This window comes from Bubalus bubalis, chromosome 2, assembly GCF_019923935.1.
Source record: "Bubalus bubalis isolate 160015118507 breed Murrah chromosome 2, NDDB_SH_1, whole genome shotgun sequence".
NCBI classification, from domain to species: Eukaryota; Metazoa; Chordata; class Mammalia; order Artiodactyla; family Bovidae; genus Bubalus; species Bubalus bubalis.
Window position 1 is genome coordinate 23,108,988 of NC_059158.1, and position 18,357 is coordinate 23,127,344.

General features: G+C 37.4%; 2 protein-coding genes across 2 annotated transcripts; both read right to left on the reverse strand.

Annotated features, from left to right (window-relative positions):
• Positions 1-4,308: 4,308 nt before the first annotated feature.
• LOC112578705 (olfactory receptor 12D3-like) lies at positions 4,309-5,247 on the reverse strand. The gene has a single exon (XM_025263465.3). The coding sequence runs from the start codon at positions 5,245-5,247 to the stop codon at positions 4,309-4,311; it is 939 nt and encodes a 312-aa protein (XP_025119250.3).
• Positions 5,248-13,768: 8,521 nt separating this feature from the next.
• LOC102414783 (olfactory receptor 12D3-like) lies at positions 13,769-14,725 on the reverse strand. Its single transcript, XM_006056118.4, has one exon. It carries the CDS (start codon positions 14,723-14,725, stop codon positions 13,769-13,771), a length of 957 nt encoding a protein of 318 aa, XP_006056180.4.
• Between the last annotated feature and the right edge of the window lie 3,632 nt (positions 14,726-18,357).

An 18,357-nucleotide genomic window follows, 5' to 3' on the forward strand; every position in this document is an offset into this window, starting at 1 on the left:
TTTCATAAAGAATTAACTTAGTTAATTTCTCTTTGCAGAAGACTCATAGGGTAATCTCTTTGTTTTTCCAAGACAACTTATGTTAGCCCCACTTACCCAGTTTGGTTTAATTTGATTTGCTGTCTTGGTTCAACCAGGAGTTGTCAAGGAGGAAAATGTTACCCTTATAAAGAAGGATTAGCCTCTCCCTCATATTCTTATGTGAACAGGAATGAAATTGTCTCCTTCAGTGTTACCATCTCTGGCCACTTAGGTTTGGAACCACCGTAAGCGTGGGAGGAAGCCGCTGCTCTCTTCGAACTCACATGCCTAACACCAGAAACCCTCTTCTTTCCTCCTGTTTATATAATGTCTTTAGAAAAGCATACAGTGTAGTGAAAATCTAATTACTTTTCCCCAAATAGCAATGATAAAGACTTTGGAGACTTTGAATATCTTACTAGTAATTAGGGTGTATTATAAAATTGTTTGTGGGCTTCCCCAGGTGGCACTAGAGGTAAATAACCCACCTGCCAATACAGGGGCCATAAGAGGCAGGGTTCAATCCCTGGGTTGGGAAGATCCTGGAGGAGGGCATGGTGACCCACTCCAGTATTCTTGCTTGGAGAATCCCATGGACAGAGGACCCTGGCAGGCTATGGTCCATAACGTTGGAAAGAGTTGGACATGACTGAAGTGATTCAGCACGGACATATAAAATTGTTTATAGTGGCAGAATTTAAAAGAACAATACTGCTATTATTATTTTGCACAAAATAATACTGCCATTATAAGTTTTCCATAATATATCCTTATTGCTGGATATAGTTGAAAATTATTATGATTGTTGTTGCTTTTATTGTTGTATTTAAAATGATGTTCAAGTGACCTTCATTATATAATTATGTAAATTTAAATAGCATGTAATTTCAGAAACTTAAATTTTTAATGAGTATATTTTTATACTATTTGTCTCATTTGAGTAACATAACAATTTTTAAGATGGGTGTATATGTTGTAGGCAAAATTCCAAGATAAATCCTAACAAACCTAATCTGTGTATAATCTCCTCCCTTTGAGTACAGGCAGAACATATGAACATAGGTGATATTACCTCTATAATTATATTATATGGCAAAATATATATATTTTGCAGATGTAATGATTGCTATTGCTAAGTCACTTCAGTCGTGTCCGACTCTGTGCGACCCCATAGACGGCAGCCCACCAGGCTTCCCCATCCCTGGGATTCTCCAGGCAAGAACACTGGAGTGGGTTGCCATTTCCTTCTCCAATGCATGAAAGTGAAAAGTGAAAGTGAAGTCGCTCAGTCATGTCTGACCCTCAGCGACCCCATGGACTGCAGCTTTCCAGGCTCCTCCATCCATGGGATTTTCCAGGCAAGAGTACTGAAGTCAGAGATGTAATGATATCCTCAAGTTAATTAGCATTAAAATAGGGAGATTTTCCAGGTGGGTCTGACATAATCATGTGGGCCCTTTAAATCTGAGTTGAAAAGGTCAGAGTTAAATTATAAGAGGAATTTAAGTGTGAGAAGTTCTCCACTCTTGTTTAAACATGATTAGAAGTGTAGGCAGCCTCTAAAATTCAGCAGTAGCTTCAACTGACGTTCAACAAAGAAATGAAGATCTCTTTCTACAACTGTAAGGAATTTGGCCAACAACCTGAATGAGCTTGGATTCCAGAAAGGAATGCAGCCCAGCCAATAGCTTGATTTCAGTCATTTGATAAACTTAGCAGAAAACCCAGACATAACACACCTGGAATTCTAACCTACAGAACCGACAACTAAGCTAATAAATGACTGTCATTTTAATAGAAATGATAATAGAAAATAGTACAGTGAAATTATTTCTATATGAGAATTTTACAAATAATTTTACAAATAAATAATGCAGAAGGGTCACATAAAATTGCATCTTCTCACAGTACACTGTTTCTCACTATTCCACATCTATTTCCTTATACCTAAAGTATCAAAATACATTTGTTTGACAATATAAATCTTTATTCCCACTAGAAGGAATGGTTATGTCCTCTCCAACTCCCTATTATTTTCTATCTGAGAAATTTCGGGCAAGTTCATCGTGATAAAAATAACAGAGAAATAGAGGCAATTGTTCAACAGAGTAAAATCTTAAAAGATAGCATAATATTTAAAAGTTTTGCTTTTTATCTTCATCTGTAAAATATCATCATAGCCACTGTAATCAATTGACAATATTAGGCATTTCACATTTTTATTCTAGTCATTATGCATATATTTTTCTGCCTCACAAGTTTCAGCCAGTTTTCTTGGTGAAGAGATTCACAGAAATTCAGCCATGAAGATTATTCTAGATATCATCTAAATCTACAAGTAAAACATTCAGTGTTAACATGGTTAGATTAAGTCCATGTTCCCTTCTTTTCTAAAAATTTTCCTAAAAGAAATGATAGAAGAATAAATCCAAACTTTATTTTTAAAAAATTAAGAAAAGTATGAATCCCAGAACAATAAAATAGAAATTAATGCTTAGAAAACAATGGAGATAAAACAAGAAAGGAAGCCCACTGGTGCAAAGCTAAGAAAAAGCTGCTGAATTTCCCTTTGTTAAGTAAGTTGCATAAGCTAAGCTATTAATCAGTCAGCAGTAGGAATTTTTCTTGACCTGATTTGGTTTCAAGGAGTAGTCAGCATGGAACTCAAAGAATCAAAGAAGTAAGCCGCATTTGACAGAATTATTTCAGGAAGGAAGTGATGTAGCGAGAAACTCTGTGTATTTGAAGGAAATAGTCTGTTATTAAAGCTGTGAGGAGAACAGATCTACAACTGCAAATCTCAGTTGCTTTACAAAGAAAGAAATCACCTCACTTCAAAAACCAGATCCAAAAAGCTTCAGCTAAATTTACAATTTTGGCAACAGTTTTACACAAACCTTCAAGAGGAAAACTGAAAATCAGTCAACATATTAAAAATCCTTCTGAAGGAGTCAAAGAGCTGACCAGGCAGTGAAGATTTGCAGGACTAAGATCTAGAACAGGAGGGCAGTGCAGAAAGGAGGGTCCAGCATTTTTTTTAACCATTTTTCTCCTTGAGGTACAAGCATATCTTAATTTTTTGTATTTCAGTTTACTGCAGTCCACAGATATTGTGCTTTTTTTTTTCTTTTTTTTTACAAATTGAAGATCTATGGCAGCCCAGCATTGAGCGAGCTTGTCAGCACAATTTTCCAAACAGCATTTGCCCACTTTGAATCTCCTGTCACATTTTGGTAATTCTCACAATATTTCAAACTTTTTCAGTGTTAGTATATTCGTAATGGTTATCTGTGATCAGTGATCTTTGATGCTATTACTACAGCTCACCGAAGGTTCAGATGATGGCGAGGAAAAGTGTTTTTAATGAAGATACATACTTTGTTTTAGACATAATTCTATTGTACATTTAATAGATTACACGCTATGGTATGATCGTATGCAGTGGGGAAAAAGTATTCACGTGACTTGCTTTATTGCCACATCTGTTTTAGGGCTGGAAACAAGCCCGCAGCATCTCTGAAGTATGCCTGTACTGGCATATTCTGAAAAGAAGTCATAAGAAAATATTTGAGAAGATTTCATTTATCCTAACATTAATGATTATTTCTACATCACTAGTATCTTGTGGACCACTACGCTTAGACTGTTATACCTTTTTGGTAATTTTATCAAGGATCAAATATAACACGGTTTCTCTTTTAGACAAATGCTCTCTATTCATCCTAGATTTTACCTCGAATTAACATTTAGAATGTCTTTTTCACCTGCCATTTTCTGCCATACTTGTATGTTTATATTCTTATCCGATTCGTTTTAGTTATGTATAAATTCCATAATGGTGAAACTATGTTTTTTTTATTACTGCTCTTATTACCAGAAAAATTGAATTAAACCATGCCTAGAGAGAATAAATTGTCACAAATGAAGTTGTCTTTGAAAGTAAAGCCTGCATACTAATCTATGATTTTTTTTAATATATTGTTCTATGCCTAAAGAGGATTAGTTAGTAGGAAGGAAAACTCAATTCAAAACAATTTTATTATGCAAAAAGCAAATAAAAACTATCACACCCTTGCTCTATTCATAGACTAATTCTACACTATAGATATTTCTTGGTGTTAACATAAATAAATAAAAATTAGTGATCATCCTTGATGCCTCTCATCTCCCTACCATTTCTGAAATGAAAACAGAATTCAAGAAATGTATCAGATTTATTAGATATAAGAAAATGAATGTCATAAAAAGCACAGTTTTTATTTATTCCTGTTTGGCCAATGATTTTCTTTAGACAGACAGCTTCAGTTTCCTCCCAAAGACTCTCTTCAAAGCCAACTTCCCTTCCTTATTCCTAAGGGTGTATATCAATGGATTCAGCAGTGAAGTGACAGTGGTGTGTATGACAGCCACATGCCGTCCCTGTGATACAGATGTGGCAGAGGCAGGAGGGATGTAGGCGAGTCCCACAGTTCCATAAAACAGAGATACGACCATGAAATGAGAGGCACATGTGGACAGAGCCTTGTGGAGCCCACGGCAGGTCCGGTTCTTGAACAGAAGGAAGCCAATAATATACAAGTAGGAGAGGAAAGTGAGAAAGCACGCTGCCATAGATAAGCTGCCAGTGACAATAAAAATGAGCCACTGATTGAGCCGAATGTCCCCACAAGCCAACTCTAAGAGAGGCTTCACATCGCAGAAGAAGTAGTTGAGTTTCAAAGAGTGGCAAAAGTTCAGACGTGCAGTCATGACAGAATGCATCAGAGCATAAAAGAAACTGGTGATCCAGGCCACAGTTGCCAGGAGAATACATGCCTTGAGGTTCATGATAAGAGTGTAGCGAAGTGGATAACAGATGGCCACAAATCGGTCAAATCCCATAATGGCCAGCAAGATGGACTCAGTACAGCCCAGAAAGTGGAAGAAGTGTAGCTGAGTGATGCAGCCCAGGAAAGACACGGCCTTGTGAGCAGAGAGGAGGTTTGCCATTAGTATGGGCAGTGTCACTGAAGAATAGCAGATATCCAGACAAGAAAGATTTCCCAGGAAAAAATACATAGGGGAGTAGAGTCTTGGCTCCGAGATGACAACCACTAATATGGACCCGTTTCCAAACAGATCGATCATGTATATAATCAGGAGGGTCATAAAGAGAACAGGCTGCAGCTCCTGAGTGGAGGTCAGTTCCAGCAGGAGAAACTCATTCACTGTGGTAACGTTCTCCATCGCTCTGAGGAGGAGTGATAACAGTTAGTAAAGCTGCTCTAGTAGACTGTATGGGTTAAATGAAGCAAGTTCATCATCTGAAAGTATATGAGGATGATCTATGGTGAGTAAAATGGTTAGAAATGCTAGAATTAAGTTCACTTGCAACATAATTAAGGACAGAAATTTGTGATAAATTCTGAGTCAGTGTGATATATGTGATACATAGAACAAAGAAGCATATTTAGGATGCTGAGTTAAACCTATAAAGCAACTCATAAATAATTAAAGCAGATATTTAGTGGACACAGTAAGAGAACAGGACTCAGTTTTAGCCTCATTGTAGCATTAAAATTAGTGTATCTAAAGAGTCTTGTCAGATGTATTTGTAAAAATTTAAATATTTTTAAATGGACATAATAGGCACACTTCTCATTTCTGGTACAAGTAGAAACTTAGCAATAGTCCTAAATATCTGCTTAAAAAAAATAAGAGTAGGTTCTCCACAATCTAAACCTTCATGAAACTAGAAAAAAAAATTGTAAACCCCAAAATTTCAAATCATGTGTAGGCAGAGGGAATACAAATCAGCAGGCTTGGTGTCAGCATCACAAGAGGGCATCACAGCAGCAGGGTTATTTATGCAGGAAAATCCCAAAGTACTAAGAAGTTTTAGTAGCAAAAGAGTATTGAAAACAGCAGAAAATTATCAGTCTCAGAAAGAGAGGGCCTCACATTGAGAGTGAATTTCTCCAGAATACCAGAAAACAAGCAAGTCAGTGTGCACATAATGATGAAGAGTAAAGTATGTTACCACAAAGACAGTAAAAATGTTGCAACTGAAGAGGGGACCAATGAGCCAAGAATCTGGGGAAAATATCCTATCCTCCATGCCATATAAACCTCCTGATAACTTGCCCCCCAAATCCAACTTGTTCATATATAAACAATAAATAGATAAACTTCTGTATCCACATGAAAGTATGATAAGAAACAAACAGAAAAATAGATAATCATGATTTCTCAACAGAAATTCAAATTAAAATTCAATGGTATACTATTTTGACAAAGATTAAAATGTTTGCAACATTTATTTTCTTGAAGGTGGTGAAATACACACAGATGGGGATGTCAATTGGTTTAATCTCTAACAGATAGTTTAGTAATAATGGATGTGAGAGTTGGACCATAAAGAATGCTGAGCACCAAAGAACTGCTGCTTTTGAATTATAGTGCTAGAGATGACTCTTGAAAGTCCCTTGGACAGCAAGATCAAACCAGTCAATCCTAAAGAAAATCAACCCTGCATTTCGTTGGAAGGACTGATGCTAAAGCTGAAGCTCCAGTACTTCAGCCACCTGATGCGAAGAGCCAACTCAGTGGAAAACACCCTGATGCTGGGGAAGATTGAAAGCAAAAGGAGAAGCAGGTGACAGAGGATGAAATTGTTAGATAGCATTGCCAACTCAATGGATGTGAATTTGAGCAAACTCCAGGAGATAGTGAAGGACAGAGAAACCTGGTGTGCTGCAGTCCATGGGGTCACAAAGAGTTAGACACAACTTAGTGACTAAACAACAAAATTACACAAAACATCACTCCCTAATCATTTTAGATGTTTCTATTATCTGCATTTTTAGAGTATATCACTTTTATTCTATCTGTATGTTAGAGATGCCATAAAATGACCTGTTCGTTTATTCCCAAATTCACGTTCAGTGAACCACATTAACAGCTTGCAGTTGGTCATGGTGGAAGTGCTTATGCCAAGGAATTGGTAAATTCTACAAATTATAAGCATGGTTTATGGTTTTTTGATTGTCTAGGCTTAAGAAAGTGATGGAAATGATGCAGATTAAACTTAAAAGTGTGTCATATTTGTAGTCATTATATTGTGAATAACACAAAAATGGAGGAACATTTCTTCTGGTATTCAAAAAGTTTTGTACTTCAGGAAAACTAATATCACTGACCAATGAGAGAAATCCAGGCATATAACTTCCTTGATTCACTTTTGTCTTAGTTATTAACATAAACATATCAAACCCTAATGGAATTCATCAATGATGCAAGCGATTTCTTTGTTGAATTGACATTCACAGAATGCTAATATTGATTTTTGGTAAATACTTGCTGAAATTCAACTATATTTGAAATTCATACCATAGCTGAAATTTAATTTCTATTTGATCAAGTTACAATATATTCAAGGACTTATTTACAATTGTCAAGTCCATTCACCCTCACACACTCCTGGATAACCATTTCAAACCTCCAGCCAACCTGCTTCTCCATATTGACTGTCCAATGCTGAGCTTGCTTCCTTGTCTATAAGAAATTTGAAGCAATTGAAAAGAACTTCCAGACTCACTATCATTTGTGTCTATATTATTAGAAAGTGATTGCACTTTCTTTTTAATTTATTTTTAATTGAGGATAATTGCTTTATAATGGTGTGTTAGTTTCTGTCATATAACAATGTGAATCATGCAGATATCCTCTCCCTCATGAGCCTTTCTCCCTGCCCAACCTGTGCTTTTTTAAAGCCAAAGCTCTTGCTTGTCCTTTCAATGATACCCATTTGCTTAATCAGGTGTGCACTCCCACAATGCCATTCTCTCTTCCATAATTATTTTTCCTTTCTCTAATGTAACATTCTCTTCAGCAAAGGAACATTAAAAAGTCTTCCTTTCTCTCTGTTTTTCTTCACTGTCCATTTCCTCTGATCTTTACATCAAAGCTTCTCACAATGTTTAAATTGATGGAAAAAAAAATAAATAAATAAATTGATGGTCTCCACTCTTATTCTTTCCTGTCTCTCTTCAACCTACCTCATTAGACCTTTACTTCAATATTCCCCTGAACCCTAGTTGTTGGATCAATTATGAAATGCATATGCACAGAATCTTCCACTTATTTTCACTTCTCTAGCTATCAAGTGAGTCCATGTCATGTCTCAGTTATTATCATTAACAGTTATAGTATTATTATTAATAGCTTCTTGCGTCTAACCTTACGTGTAAATCACCTCCCATCATCATGCTTTTTCTTATAACCCTCCTACCACACTTCAGCTCAGATTGTAAATTCAAACTTATTTATTCATTGCCACACCACACAGCTTGTGTGATCTTAGTTCCCCAACCAGAGATGGAACCTGGACACTTGGCGTGAAAGTGTGGAGTTCTAACCATTGGACCACCAGGAAATTCTCCATAAACTCAAATTCTAAGAAAGACTACAAGCTCTGTAATGTCTTTTTCTTTTCACTCTTCCAGCCTAATTTTCTCCCTTTATCCCCTGAGTTCAATCAGTCAAGTCACACTGGCCTCTTTGCTGTTCCCCTCTGCTCTTCCCCATGACTAGCTGTCTGACAAAAGCCCTAACTTCATTTCAATCTTACCGCAAATGGTATTTATTCAATGAGACCCACTCTGATCATCCTATTGGGGTCCTCAAACACTCCATACCCCCTTCACTCTCCTTGCATTTCCCCATGACACATAACACCTTCTGAAATCCCATATCATTTATTTATTTATTCTCTTTATTGTGTATTACCTGCTCCCCTAGTTGGATATAATCTTTACAAAGTCAGTGTATTGTCTCTTAATGATGCCTTCTGAGCATCTATAACAGTACCTGGCACACAACACATATTTGTTCATTGTTAAATCAATCTTTCTAGTCTCCTTTCATGAGGAATTAACTTAGCTGCTTTCCCTTTGCAGAAAACTCATAGGAAGTCTCTTTGTTTTTTCAAGACAACTTATTTTTGCCCCACTTACCCAGTTTGGTTTAATTTGATTTGCTGTGGTATAGGTTCAACCAAGAATTGTCATGAAGAAAAATGTTAACCTTATAAAGAAATAATAGCCTCTCCCTCATATTATTATGTGAACAGGAGTGAAATTTTCTCCTGTAGTGTTACCATCTGTGCCCACTTATGTTTGGAACCACTGGAAGTGTGGCTGGAATCTGCTGTTCTCATCCAACTCACATACCCAACACCAGGAACCCTCTTCTTTATAAACCCTCCTGTTTATATGATTTCTTTAAAAAAGCACACACAGCATACTGAGAATCTAATTAGTTTTCCCCAAATGGCAATGATGAAGACTTTGGGGACTTTAGGTATCTTACTAGTAATTAAGGTATATTGTAAAATTGTCTATAGGGGCAAAATAAGAAAAATACCATTATTATCATTTTCCACAAAATAGTATTACCATTATTATCTTCCATAATATTAAATCCTTATAACTGGATCATGCTGAAATTTTTTATTATTGCTGTTGTTTTTATTGTTGTATTTAAATGATGTTAATGTGAACTTATTACATAATTACATAAATTTAAGTAGCATACAATTAGAGAAATAAGAGAAGCAACTGTTCAAAAAAGAGTGAAATCTTAAAAGAGCATAATATCTAAAAGTTTTACTTTTAAAATTTTATTTATTTATTATTTTGTCCGCTCTGGGTCTTCATTGCTGCATGAAATTTTCTCTAGTTGCAGTGAGTGGGGCCCACTCTCTAGATGCGGTGCATGGGCTTCTCACTGCAGCAGCTTCTCTTGTTGTGAAGCACTAGCTCTAACACACGAGCTTCACTAGTTTCAGCACTTGAACTCAGTAGCTGTGGTTCTTGGGCTCTAGAATAGAGGCTCAGTAGTTGCATGCCTGGGATTACTTGCTCTGAGCATTTGGATTTTCCTGGATCAGGGATTGAACCTGTGTCTCCTGCATTGGCAAGCAGATTCTTTTACTCTGAGCCACCAGGGAAAACCTTAAAAGTTTTGCTTTTTATCTCTTTCTGTAAAATGTCATCATAGCCACTGTAATCAATTGACAATAATATCAAGTGATTCATTTTTTTCTAATCATTCTGCATTTATTTTGCTACCACACAAATTTCAGCCAGCTTTCTTGGTGAAGAGATTCACAGAAGTTCAGCCATGAAAATTATTATATAAATCATTTAAATCTACAAATAAAACATCCAGTGCTAATATGGCTGTTATTAAATCAGTGTTAATAACAGTGTTAATAATATGGTTGGATTAATCAGTGTTCTTCTCTTATTTTCTAAAAACTTTTCTGAAAGAAATAAGGAGAAAAAGAAGTATAAATCCAAACTTTATTTCAAAACAAATATTAGAAAAAGTCTGAAACCCAGAACAATAAAATAGAAATAAATATTCAGAAAACAATGGAGGCAAGAGAAGGGAGTAGGAAGATGTTAAGAAAGGAAGTCAATTTCTGCAAAGTTAAGAAAAAGCTGCCAGATTTCTTTTTTTAAAGTAAGTAGCACAGGTTAAGATACGAAGGAGACAGCAGCAGGAAATTTTCTCGACCTTGTTTGGTTCCTAGAGCAGAGCAGTCAGTGTGGACTAAAAGAAGTAAGCCGAATTAGACAGAAGTTATTTCTGGTTGGGGGTGGTGATGTAGAGAATATTTCTGCATATTTGAAGGAAATAGTCTGTTACTAAAGCTGTGAGAACAGATCTAGAGCTGCACATCTCAGCTGTTTTACAAAGGGAGAACTCACCTGACTTCAAAAGTGGAATCAAAAATGCTACAGCCCAGGTTCGATGCATGAGACAGGGCACTCAGGGCCAGTGTACTGAGATGACCCTGAGGGATGGGATGGGGAGGTAGGTAGGTGAGGGGTTCAGGATTGGGGACACATGAACACCCTTGGCTGATTCATATCAATGCATGGTAAAAGCTACTACAATATTGTAAAGTAAGTAACATCCAATTAAAATAAATTAATTAATTTTTAAAAATAAAAAAAATGCTACAGCTAAACTTATGCTTTTGGCAACAGTAGATTGTGCTATTTTATATAACCCTCAGGTTAGGAACAAAAGGTTGGTCAATGTATTAAAAATCCTTCTGAAGGAGTCAGAGAGCTAACAAGGCATTGAGTATTTTCAGGACCAAGATACAGAAGAGGACAGTATAGGAAGGAGAGTCCAGCATTTTTCACCATTTTTCTACTTGAGATACCTACATTTTGGGGGGCTCCAAAATCACTGCAGATGGTGACTGTAGCCATGAAATTAAAAGACGCTTACTCTTGGAAGAAAAGACCAACCTAGATAGCATATTCAAAAGCAGAGACATTACTTTGCCAACAAAGGTCCATCTAGTCAAGGCTATGGTTTTTCCAGTGGTCATGTATGGATGTGAGAGTTGGACTGTGAAAAAAGCTGAGCACCGAAGAATTGATGCTTTTGAACTGTAGTGTTGGAGAAGACTCTTGAGAGTCCCTTGGACTTCAAGGAGATCCAACCAGTCCATTGTAAAGGAGATCAGCCCTCGGTGTTCTTTGGAAGGAATGATGCTAAAGCTGAAACTCCAGTACTTTGGCCACCTCATGCGAAGAGTTGACTCATTGGAAAAGACTCTGATGCTGGGAGGGATTGCGGGCAGGAGGAAGAGGGGACGACAGAGGATTAGATGGCTGGATGGCATCACCAACTCGATGGACGTGAATTTGAGTGAACTCCAGGAGATGGTGTTGGACAGGGAGGCCTGGCGCGCCGCGATTCATGGGGTCACAAGGATTCGGACAGGACTGAGCAACTTAACTGAACTGAACTGAATACTTAGATTTATTGTTTTATTTTATTGCACTCCATGGATACTGTTTTTTTTGTTGTTGTTACAAAATTGTAATGTTGTTACAACCTTGAAGGTCTGTGACTACCTGGCACAAGGTCTAACTAAGCAAGCCTGTCAGCTCCATTTTCCCAACAGCATTTGCCTACTTTGAATCACCTGTCACATACTGGTAATTCTCACAGTATTTAAAAATTTTCCAGTACTTTATATTTGTTATGGTGACCTGTGATCAGTGATCTTTGTTGCTATTACTACAGCTCACTGAAGAGTTCAGATGATAGTTAGCATTTTTTTAGCAATAAAGTATTTTTAATTAAGGCACATACATGTACATCCATAATACTATTGTACACGTAATAGATTACAATAGAGTGTACATATAACATTTACATGCACTGGGAACCAAGTTTTCATGTGACTTGCTTTATTGTCATATCATCTTTATGGTGGTGGACTGGAAACCCACAATATCTCTGAGGTCTGCCTGTATTGGCATGTTCTGAAAAGAAATCAAAAGAAAATACTTGAGAATTTTTCCTTTATCTTAACATTAATGATTATTTTTACATCACTAAGATCTCGTGGACCACCACACTTAAACTGTTATACCTTTGTGGTAATTTTGTGTGTGTGCCCTGCTAAGTCATTTCAGTTGTGTCCCACTGTTTGTAAACCTATGGACTGTAGCTCACCAGGCTCCTCTGCCCATGGAACTCTCCAGACAAGAATACTGGAGTGGATAGCCATTCCCTTCTCCAGTGGATTTTCCTGACCCAGGGATCAAATCCGAGTCTCCCGCATTGCAGGCAGATTGCTTACTGTCTGAGCTATCAGGGAAGCCTGATTAATAGGAAGGAGAACTCAATTCAAAACATTATTATGGTGAGAAAAACAATCAAAACTTTTATCACACCCTTCTCTGTTCATAGCCTGATTTTTCTACACTATCAGAATATCTTGGTGTTAACATAAGTACATAAAAATTAATGATCATCCTCCATGCCTCTCATCTTCCTACCAGCTATCAGTAAATAATGAAAGTTGAGTGTTCAAAATACATCCAGAATCTAACTGCTTCTCCTATCCCCACCATTATTACCCTTGTCTAGGCTTCCATGAATTCTCATCCAAAAGATTATAAGGAAATTCTAATTTCATCCTTGCTCCCCTACTCTCTGTTCTCAACACAGTAACATTGTGATTCTTTCACCACAGAAGTCAAGTCAAGTCAGTTCTTCATTCAAATGCCCCATATCATACTAATCACCCAGAGTAAGTAAGTGCTGAAAGCCTTCAGCCAAACAACAGAATGCCCATGACATGACTATCATCAACTTTCTGCCCTTATCTCCTGCCACCCGCTTCATTACTCACTGAGCTCCAGGCACATGGGACATCTTACTGGAACAACACTCTATACCAATACTCTTTCATTCTCTGTCAGTTCTACATAAAAAGCTTTATTGTCACATATTTGCATGACTCACTTCCCTATTTCCTTTGGCATTCTGCTCAAATGTCATTTCTTAAAGAAGATTTCATAGACCCAATCTTACAAAAGAGTGCCCACTGGCACATGCTCATTCTGTGTTTTATCTTCTGAAAGACATATGCGTTAACTTGTTCATCTTATCTTTGCAAACCTTTTCAAATGAAAAAGATCCATGTCCTCATGTCAGGTACTCGTGGATCTTTTCCAAGGTAGTATCCTCTGCAAATTGAACACTGCTTGCTGAAAGATATATTTCAAGTGAATGAATGACTAATGAAGAGTAATTGGAATCATATATGTGAAGAGCACAGTTACAAATGGAACAAATTCTGATAGGAAAAGAAAATTCAAGAAATGTATCAAAAGTATTAAAATGAGAAATAAATGTCATAAACATAAAATGGAGTTTTGATTTTTTTCTAGTGCTGCCAATGATTTTCTTTAGGCAGCTTCAGTTTCCTCCCAAACACTCTGCTCAGAGCCAACTTCACTTCCTTATTCCTAAGGGTGTATATCAATGGATTCAGCAATGAAGTGACAGTGGTGTGTATGACAGCCACATGCCGCTCCTGTATTACAGAGGTGGCAGAGGTTGGGGAGATGTAAGTGAGCCCCACAGTTCCATAAAACAGAGATACCACCATTAAATGGGAGGCACATGTGGACAGAGCCTTGTGGAGCACACGACAGGTATGGTTCTTAAACAGAAGGAAGCTGATAATATACAAGTAGGAGAGGAAAGTGAAGAAGCATGGTACCATAGCTAAGCTGCCAGTGACAATAAAAATGAGCCACTGATTGAGCCGAATGTCACCACAAGCCAACTCTAAGAGAGGCTTCACATCACAAAAGAAGTGATTGAGTTTCAGAGGGTGGCAAAAGTTCAGACGTGCAGTCATGACAGAATGCATCAGAGCATAAAAGAAGCTGGTGATCCAGGCCATGGCTGCCAAGAGAATACACATCTTAAGGTTCATGAAAACAGTGTAGCGAAGTGGATAACAGATGGCCACAAATCGGTCAAATCCCATAATGGCCAGCAAGATGGACTCAGTACAGCCCAGAAAGTGGAAGAAGTGTAGCTGAGTGATGCAGCCCAGGAAAGACACGGCCTTGTGAGCAGAGAGGAGGTTTGCCATTAGTATGGGCAGTGTCACTGAAGAATAGCAGATATCCAGACAAGAAAGATTTCCCAGGAAAAAATACATAGGGGAGTAGAGTCTTGGCTCCGAGATGACAACCACTAATATGGACCCGTTTCCAAACAGATCGATCATGTATATAATCAGGAGGGTCATAAAGAGAACAGGCTGCAGCTCCTGAGTGGAGGTCAGTTCCAGCAGGAGAAACTCATTCACTGTGGTAACGTTCTCCATCGCTCTGAGGAGGAGTGATAACAGTTAGTAAAGCTGCTCTAGTAGACTGTATGGGTTAAATGAAGCAAGTTCATCATCTGAAAGTATATAAGGATGATCTATGGTGAGTAAAATGGTTAGAAATGCTAGAATTAAATTCACTTGCAACATAATTAAGGACAGAAATTTGTGATAAATTCTGAGTCAGTGTGATATATGTGATACATAGAACTAAGAAATATATTTAGGATGCTGAGTTAAACCCATAAAGCAGCTCATATAGAATAAAAGCAGATATTCAGTGAATACAGTAAGAGAACAAGACTCAATTTTAGCCTCATTGCAGCATTAAAATTAATGTATCTAAAAAGAATCTTGTCAGAAATATTTATAAAAATTTATTTCTGGGTATAGATAGAAGTTTAGCAATAGTCCTAAATATCTTCTTTTAAAAAAGAGTAGGTTCTCCACAACCTAAACCTTTGTAAAACTAGAAGACATTTTTTAAAATCCACAAACTTCAAATCATATGTAGGCAGAGGGAATACAAATCAGCAGAATTGGTGTCAGCGTCAGAAGAAGGCATCGCAGCAACAGGGCTATTTATGCAGGAAAATCCCAAAATACCAAGCTGTTTAACAGCAACAGAATATCGAAAACAGCAAAAAATTCAGTCTCAGAAAAAAGTACCTTACACTGAGAGTGAATTTCTCCGGAATATCAGAAAAGAGCAAGTCAATGTGCTTGTAATGATGGAATGCAGAAAAAAGTACATTACTACAGAGGCAGTAAGAATGTTGCAATACAAGAGGGGACCAATGAGCCAAGAATCTAGGGAAAATATCCTATCCCTTTTTCCATAAACCTCCTGCTGATAACTTGCCCCCCAAATTCAACTTTTTCATAGATAAACAATAAATATGAGAACTTCTGCATCTACATGAAAGCACAATAAGAAAAAAACAGATAGATAGAAAATCGTGATTTCTTAATCAAATATATTTCTTCAGAAAAAAATATTTAAAGTGAAACAGAAAACTTCAGCACAATATTCCTAAGTGAAGCTACTAAAACTATAACATAACTTTTAATGAAAAAATATACACATATTCAAAACAGAATTTCAAATTAAAACACTGCTGCTGTTGCTGCTGCTAAATCGCTTCAGTCATGCCCGACTCTGTGCGACCCCATAGACGGCAGCCCACCAGGCTCCCCTGTCCCTGGGATTCTCAAGGCAAGAACACTGGAGTGGGTTGCCATTTCCTTCTCCAATGCATGAGAGTGAAAAGTGAAAGTGAAGTCGCTCAGTCGTGTTCGACTCTCAGCGACCCCATGGACTGTAGCCCACCAGGCTCCTCCATCCATGGGATTTTCCAGGCAAGAGTACTGGAGTGGGGTGCCATTGCCTTCTCTGAATTAAAACACAATGATATGCTATTTTGATGAAGATTAAAATGTTTGAGACATTATATTTGCCTGAGGGTGGTAAAATACACACAGATGAGGATGTCAGTTGATTTAATCTCTAACAAATATTTTAGCAATAACTATTAAAAATCTCACACTCAAAGCAATTCCACTTTCTAGATTGTCCTTCAGATGTGTTTGTAAACGTCAAAAATTGTGTATTTGCCATGATGCAAGGAAATGGCAACCCACTCCAGTGTTCTTGCCTGGAGAATCGCAGGCACGGATGGGCTGCCGTTTCTGGGGTCGCACAGAGTCGGACACGACTGAAGCGACTTAGCAGTAGTAGCAGTAGCAGCATACGAAAGATTGCAAACAAACTAAATGACCATATGGGACTAGTTAAATAATTTTCAGTACATCAGTTCAGCTCAGTTCAGTTGCTCAGTCATGTCCGACTCTGTGCGACCCCGTGAATCGCAGCACGCCAGGCCTCCCTGTCCATCACCAACTCCCGGAGTTCACTCAGACTCACATCCATCGAGTCAGTGATGCCATCCAGCCATCTCATCCTCTGTCGTCTCCTTCTCCTCCTGCCCCCAATCCCTCCCAGCATCAGAGTCTTTTCCAATGAGTCAACTCTTTGCATGAGATGGCCAAAGTACTGGAGTTTCAGCTTTAGCATCATTCCTTCCAGAGAAATCCCAGGGCTGATCTCCTTCAGAATGGACTGGTTGGATCTCCTTGCAGTCCAAGGGACTCTCAAGAGTCTTCTCCAACACCACAGTTCAAAAGCATCAATTCTTCGGTGCTCAGCTTTCTTCACAGTCCAACTCTCACATCCATACATGACCACAGGAAAAACCATAGCCTTGACTAGACGAACCTTTGTCGGCAAAGTAATGTCTCTGCTTTTGAATATGCTATCTAGGTTGGTCATAACTTTCCTTCCAAGGAGTAAGCGTCTTTTAATTTCATAGGAAATAGTAAAACAAGGCAGCTCTTTATATACTGTTTTTCATCTCGCACAAAAAAACACTCACAAGTACACAGGTAGAGATGCATATGTGCTGCTATATCTACTTCATACAAAAGATGCATGATTAAACAGATTAAGAAAATCAAAGCTTTTCCAACTAAGAAATTGTGCCATAAACCCACTTGTTCCCCCCTATAGTTTTGACAAATTATATTCAAAGAGATTCCCCAGCTACTCTCACTCACCCTTTCTAATGGTTTCAATTTCCTTCTATAAAACACACACATACACAAAACACCAAAAAAAAAAAAAAAAACAACCCACACATTTGTACACATACAAAAACAAAAACCTTCCTTCTTACCTATTCTCTTATGTTCTACCTACTGACTGTGGCAATTCACCCTATTCTTTACTTCTCTGTGTACATACCTTGGAAAAAATATATGGTTTTGGTGCATAAGGAAACCCAAGAATGAGGGCTATAATATGTTGATTATCTCTTTGTATAAAATTATCAGAAAGATTTTAGCTGCTCAGAGTCTTATATGACAAATATCATATACCTAAGAGTAAATATAAATCACAGAGGACTTGGCCTTCATTCCCATTCTAAGCACAAAATGAGCACATTGAATCCCCTCTGACTCTCCCTAGAGATGTTCCAAGCATAGATGTCTAGGGATCTCTTCTCAAAGGGTTATTCTCTCTACTTTAATCTTTCAATAAATAGCTATTTTGTTTTTTTAATCTATTTGGTAGAACATTTTGCTACATTTAACTAGAAAAGAATATTATGCTGAGCCAGTGATTTCCACTGAAAGATTAAAGAAAGAGTAAGTATGACAATTTTTAAACAATACAGCTCCTATCATTGGAAACTCTTAACAGCTTGTGGATCCAAAGTTTGTCATTGTTTAGAGAAATATATTAAGAAATTAAAAAATGATAAAGTTTAAACTGAACCATTTTGACAAGACAAGGTGATTGATTTAACTTGAGAAATGTCAGAGAAAAAGAAAACAGCAACAAAATAAGGGCTTTATAACCACCAAAATGAAAAATAAAGTACCTTGTTAGACTCAAAATAGATCCTGTCTATAAATGGAAGAGAAATTGACAGATTTTTCTTAAAATCTGCCTCAGCCAAAAATTTCTTAATAATGACTATTTATAGATGCATACAGCAAAACTCTCAGACTCTGGAACAAGATCTCCTGGAGTTAGAATCCTGGCTCTGCTTGCAACGTGACTATAGTTAAGT